General features: G+C 35.5%; 1 protein-coding gene across 1 annotated transcript in view; it reads right to left on the reverse strand.

Moving 5' to 3' along the window:
* Window positions 1–1,445: 1,445 nt before the first annotated feature.
* The window catches only part of LOC106875578 (uncharacterized), a 9,402-nt gene continuing 4,142 nt past the window's right edge, over window positions 1,446–6,705 (reverse strand). The window contains exons 3-4 of the mRNA XM_014923787.2: window positions 4,816–4,890; window positions 1,446–2,256 (exon numbers count right to left, since the gene is read on the reverse strand). Of these exons, the coding sequence (XP_014779273.1) occupies window positions 1,757–2,256; window positions 4,816–4,890 (575 nt within the window). The 3' untranslated portion in view covers window positions 1,446–1,756. The remainder of the gene's footprint in view (window positions 2,257–4,815; window positions 4,891–6,705) is intronic.

Raw genomic sequence — 6,705 nt, forward strand, 5'->3', positions numbered from 1 at the left:
TTTGATTTCCTCTCATTTGCGTCTCATTGCGTCACCAGACTTTATATGCAGAGGAACGAAGACGAACGATGGTGGGCTATAGAATGCTCGTAGCTCTTGGTACAACGATTTCGAATCCGGTTTCTCAGCAGATGTCTGTTAAACTCGCAAATCCCGCTGACCCTTAGTTTTGTATTCTTTAAAACGTTTCTCTGACTTATTCTGTTCACGTCTCGGCGGAGAAAAACAACCAACTTGTTAAGTGCCGCATTTTTTATTCCAACAAATTTGTTACAAATCTTCTGTTTTCTTTCAATAAATCCCAGCCTTAGAACTAGCAACTTCATAGAATTGTTCACAAACACTTACAGAATGTTCAAAGTGTGATTATCAGTCGCCGTCACTGCTTCTTTGTATTGTCTAAATACTGCAGAAAAGTTTCATTTAGAAGTATCAACCCACCAAGGCGCCTTCGTACTTCACAACTCAGCCTTTTAGGGATAGTGATCGCCAGTGTAATCAAGGAAAAGAACATATCATCCGTCCAAAATTCATCGCCTTGCAATACCGGACAGCTCTACATAACCAAAACATAACTGCGAAAACAAATCTTGATTCTTGATTGGGTTGCCGGTTTAGTCATCGACTGTCCGATCTTGCAACAGACGCACTGAGTTAAACACACACACACACACACACACTTTTGAAGTTGGTTTTTATTATAAGTGGCTGAATACAAACATTGTCTTGTCGCATCAGTACAAAATCCATTTGACCGGGGACGCTATTTCAAAGATCCCGATATTCATACGTAAATATACATATTGTGGTTTCTTTTTATCGCAATTTTTGTTGTCGTGATCGAACATGGCACGCAAGTATTTGCATGGTGGATGTGATGTCTCCCAAATATCCACCTTCTCGTTGACATTATATCCTCGTTTATCTAAGGACCATTCTACACCACCCAACACACAATGATGAGTCATGTTGGTTATAGTGTGACAGTCTTAACGTATCACACAGTTTAGAAATAGTATTTTTGTTTACCCAGAGTATATTTGTACGTCAATTTGCTTTCTTTATTCTGTCTTTTGTATGTGTGATGTAAATGTTGTAAAGGAAATTATATAACTCCTAGTATTTTTCTTTGCTGTCATTTACCATTTCTCTGCTTTTGAGTGAGAGAATTCGTCGTATTTGATGCTCCCTGAGGATTTTATTTGCTACTGTTGTACATCGGTGTTTAAAGACTGGTACGAGGATGTGAGAATTATTTGTTACGATTATGAGGACGACCATTGATTTTGTGGTGGGATTGCGAGTTTGTATAGATATAAGTTTAAAATAATTGCTGAAAGGACCATTATTTGCATTCCTGTCAAAAATGACGAAAGTATCATATATTTCTATGATATTACTTCAAGTGGGGTTTGTTAATATTTAAGAGAGAACACAAAATACAGTTAAACGAAATATTATTTTATTTCCACATTTTAATATGATGAACCGATCCTTATACAACGTTTTCTAGAATTATTCGCTCAGCTTTGCATTGTTCCATTAGCATAATTCTCACATTCTCTGGCGCCTATTTTCTCTCCATTATAATATTTTTCTGTTAACTAGTAGGGCAGATCATTTTAACGATTTATATAACTAGGATAAAAAATTATCAAACAAAATTTAAAATGTCTTTATCGTTTTATGATATTATATTGTCTTGTAATTGGTTAACATAAGTTTTCATAGAGAAGCAAATTCAACTATGTTCCGTTCAATATTTACTGCACACAACGCAGGTTAATTCTTGGCCATTAAAATACGGTGGACATGGCAATGAACCACAGATAGCCTGAACAAAATATAATAAAGCTCCATTTTCGTCTCTGTAACCTGCTGGATCAGCTTCTGGTGCATGGTCCACACACACATATTCATGTCTGCCCGGATGATCGAAACGCTCGCTCATTAAATATCCTGAATATTCAGTTTTCCAACCAGAGTAACACTTTGTCCTCGCTGGTAACATCATAACAACAGCAGATAATTGTGTCAAACAGACAGCACACGGAACGTTGTGTTCATGAATTTCCTTAGTGTTAGCGAAAGAAAAGAGTTTTTTAGTAGGATAAGTGTCTAGTTGATATTCACTACCATATATGCGACCGGCTGCTTCAACCTCTGTAGTATAATTGGCCCAAATAGGATCGTTAGGTAGACATAAGAGATTACTTCCGCCACCTCCTTCGGTATAGAATTGTCCACCAACCACACCTAGAAATGGTAAGAATATATGAAGTAAGTAACATATAAAGAAGACTTGTAAAATAAAGAAGAGGAACTTTTCAAGATTATAGACAGACACAAATATCTCACGCATGATTTCTGTATGTGTGGTTCGTTGAGTATCTGTGTGTTTGACTCTATGAGAGTTTGCGTGTTTCTGAGCATTTGTATTTATGTGTGCGTGTATGTACGTTGAGTATACTTACCTGTATACTTCTTGTGTGTACACGCTAGTGTCTATGTGAGGCAATCAGCTGTGTTTCCTCCAAATTGGAAAAGATGCTTTTGCTTACATTTTAAACGAAATAATATAGAACATCGGTGCAGACCAGTACTAAATACGGCGAAGTACAGAGAATTGTTGGGCGACGGGCAATTAAACGTTAGTTAATCGAACGTACAGAGGTGGGTAGCCAAACCTTTCATTTAGTAGTTAAAACACACGCCTGCATACTCGTTGGGGTTACGTAGGCTTTCTTTGCTGCATCGCTGAGGTTATTTTACGCTTAAATGAAAGTGAGAGAAGGAATTGTAAGGTTTAGTTAAGAATAAATTGCTGGTAGGGACAGAAGCAGCTAAAGGATCAAGCTTGGGTAATGAAAAGGTAAAATTGTTTATTTTGTATCAATTCGGCGAAAGGGAGACGAATAGACGGACTAAACTCAATTGTCATTTATAGACTTTCTTACTGATATATACACTCCGTTTATATTTTAGTAAATATCAGATCATTAAGAACGAAATGTTCAATTTCCTTATGCACCAAGTTTGACAGTCGTTAACTCTGATGTTTTGTCCTGACAATTCTTTGTTTTACAGCATTGAAAAGTTACATCATCACTATTCGAAATGCAATTCATGGTGTCTGATTATATTGTGATTTTCTCTTGTAAATCAATTTTTGTGAATCCATGGATAGATAAAAAATTCGTGTTGTTTATGAATATGAGTTTCGTCGTGGAACCAATGCATCCCAGATAGCTCGAAACATCAATGAGGTGTTTGATGAAGATGTGGCAAATGAGTGCACTGTACGTCGATGGTTTAAGTTCTGGTTTGGTGACTTTACTCTTGAAAATCAGCCCTGTGGTAAACCTGAGACCAAGGTGGATAATGCTGAGCTGTAGTGGAAGTGAATACATCTCAAACTATGTGTGAGTTAGCAGCAAGGTTTGATGTTTCGATTCCAACAGTATTGAACCATCTGAAACAAATCGGCAAGGTAAATAAGTTGGACAAGTGGGTACCACACGAACTGAACGAGCATCACATGACATGTCGTCGTGAAACTTGTTGTTACGGCATAAAAGCGAACCATTTTTGCATCGTATTTTTACGTGTGACGAACAATGGATTCTTTTTAACAATAGCAAACGTTCTGTGCGGTGGTTGGATAGAGACGAAGTGCCAAAACACAATCCAAAAAAGAATATTCACCAAAAAAAGCTAATGGTGTCTGTTTGGTGGTCCAGTGCTGGTGTCATCCACTACAGCTTCATGAGACCTGGTAATTACAGCGGATGTATACATCAACCAATTGGATGAAATGATGAGTGAACTTGCAATTAAACAACCGAGATTGATCAATAAAGACAGGCCATTTCTCTTGCAAGACAATGCTCGACCACATGTTGCACAAAGAACGCTAATCAAGTTACAGGAACTGACCTGCTAAATGGCGGTCGGGATTTCTTTATGATGATGCACTGAGGAATTACGCTGTGAGAGGGTCTGTAGAATATAAATGATTTGAGAGATAAGACGTGTTTGGTGAGGCAGAGAAGGTTAGTCGGTAATCAGTTGTGGTCTCTCTTACAAATATTTCCAGTCTCTTTATATTTTAGTTAATGAATACAATCTTTAGTTACCTATGTTCATGAATTAGGATATGTGAGGTGTTTACTTCACATTGAACACTGTGATCATTACAGTCACCAATTAAAATCCGTTCTCAGTATAATCAACGTGTACAGTCTGTGTGTTTTATTTAACCAACACCTACAAGCATTAGGTACTCCTCTAATTAATGTTAATCAAGCATTCATCGGTGGTCACTCATGTATAATTCTACTGCCCATCACTAATGTCTCTAATGCATGGTTAATCAAACTGGCATTCTTCGTCGTTGTAGAGGACATCTTTCTGGTCATTATCTGTAGTTTGTCAGAAAGAACTTTACATTCTGTGGTTGCGTTCACGTGTACATAGATGACATCCTGGTCATGTGATCATACTTGGCCACATTCATACTTCTGATGACATCAAATGAATACAACGGAGTAAGTAGTCTTGAGTAACCTCAGAGAGAATCTACGAGCGCTGTTTAAAACGTGACATACTATAATAGGATATACGTTTGTGTAGATCATAAAGAGGGAGGGAGAGAAAGAGAGAGAGAGAGAGAGAGAGAAAGAAAGAAGGATGGACGGAAAGAGAGAGAAAAGACAAAGAAAGAAACAAAGAGACAAACAAACAAACAAACAAACAAAAAAGAAAGAAAGAAAGGGAGGGAAGGAACGAGAGATTAGAAATATGAAATATACTAACCATCATATATCAGAATTGAATTACGTGGACAGGTTGTTCTACCCCACCGGGTATACAGTGACCCAGGACCGGGTCCTGTGAAATTAAAAAAGGAACAACGTAGTGTAGCAGAAATGATTAGTCAAACGTTTAGGAAAAAATTTCTTGACTATAAATTAATGAATTGGGGGGAAAATGATTGAGGAAGGAGGGATAGGTGGGTAACTGATAGAGAAGAAAGAAAGAAAGAAAGAAAGGAAATATTGAGACCATTCTTGACGTTGTTGTCAAAGAATAGTCTCAATGAGTCTTTAATGAATTTTGGCTCATTAAAGAAAAAGCTAGGTCAAAATACATCAAATTAAAGTGGGAGAGTAAGGCGAAAAGTTGATTTTAATTCAGAATATATTAATTTTTATAAAAGGATTGTATAGATTAATTGGGATTAAAAGAATATGCTTATCGATGAAAAGATTTTTGCTTGGAAAAAAATATTTTTGTCATTTAAGCTATATAGTATCTGAGTTCATTGATCACTTAGCTTAATGGTAGTTAGTGCTAAAACGGAGTTAGCGAGGTATTGGGGTTTGATTCTCACTAACCGCTATGAGCACTATGAGAAGAATCTTATAGTGAAAACCTCATCAAAGAATATTTGCTATAAAATCAGTTCTATGGCTTTAAATGGGGGAAAAGTAAAGGTAATCATTTTCAGAAATCAAAATATTTATGTTTTTCAGAGAAGACATTTATCATTTGATTTTCAATAGAAGCGTTCGTCGTGACGAAGCTGTTGGAGAAAAGTCCTGAAAATATTACGCATACAATAGGTACGAAATTTTAAGCGATTTCATAATTAATCTTTTTTATTCTTTTTATGCATTAGATATGTAGATATTAAAAAGATGTTAAAAAATAAATTTTTCTCTCATTACAACAACGGATTGTTAATGGTTTAATTAGTATATAACATCATTTTATAATAAAAATTGTTTCAAAATATATTTATTTGTACTAATTCTTAGTTATTTTTAAGCGCAAACAGAATTTAAGCTTCGAAAAATATCAATATTTGAAAGATGTTTACGAGAGTACCACATTTTTTTTTTTTTTTTTTTTCATTAAAAAGGTGAATAGAATTAATTATGATAAAAGAACTAGAACGAAAAATAAGGCTGCAGAATTCTAGAATATCCGTAAATATTGAATCTGGATATGAATATAAAATGCAATAATTAATCCTCGAAAAGTGCAGAGCATAAAAATAGAAAGCTTTAAATAATACTGCTGAAGTTAGAATTGAAAACAAAACTAATAATAAATACACTTTTATATCTTTTATTTAGCAAATGCTATCTTTAGCAGCAATATTCCCAGTTAAACATGCCATGCTTATTTTGGTTTCCGTGCTTATCATTAATTACGGTCAGGAATGTTGGGTAATGACTGAAATAGTACGACAGAGAATACAATCATCCGGAATGAGGATCCTGTGAGGGATCTCTGGAGTAACGTTATTCGACAGGGAGCGTTGCTCAGAGATCAGGAAGTGTTTCCAGGTCGAACCTCGGCTTCACGACATAGAGAGGTCACATTTCCGGTACTACGGACATGCGATTTGAATCTCACAGCAAAGAATCACAAAATGGTTTCTTCAAGTTGCATCAGCAGACAGAAAAATCATATTTTTCCTGATTATAGTCATACATATATACACAAAATTACCATCGTATATTGATGTTGCCCTCTACATATAGAAATGCCAATACAGGGAATATCATAGCATTATAGAGTTGCTTTTCATTTAGGAAATTATTGTAAAGTAGAAAATATTTTCAAATGAATTTAGGCAAGTAATTTAATGCTGTGTGTATGTGTGTGTGCGTGTGTGTATAAATATATATATATATA

Source organism: Octopus bimaculoides, chromosome 20 (genome assembly GCF_001194135.2).
Source record: "Octopus bimaculoides isolate UCB-OBI-ISO-001 chromosome 20, ASM119413v2, whole genome shotgun sequence".
Classification (NCBI taxonomy): Eukaryota; Metazoa; Mollusca; class Cephalopoda; order Octopoda; family Octopodidae; genus Octopus; species Octopus bimaculoides.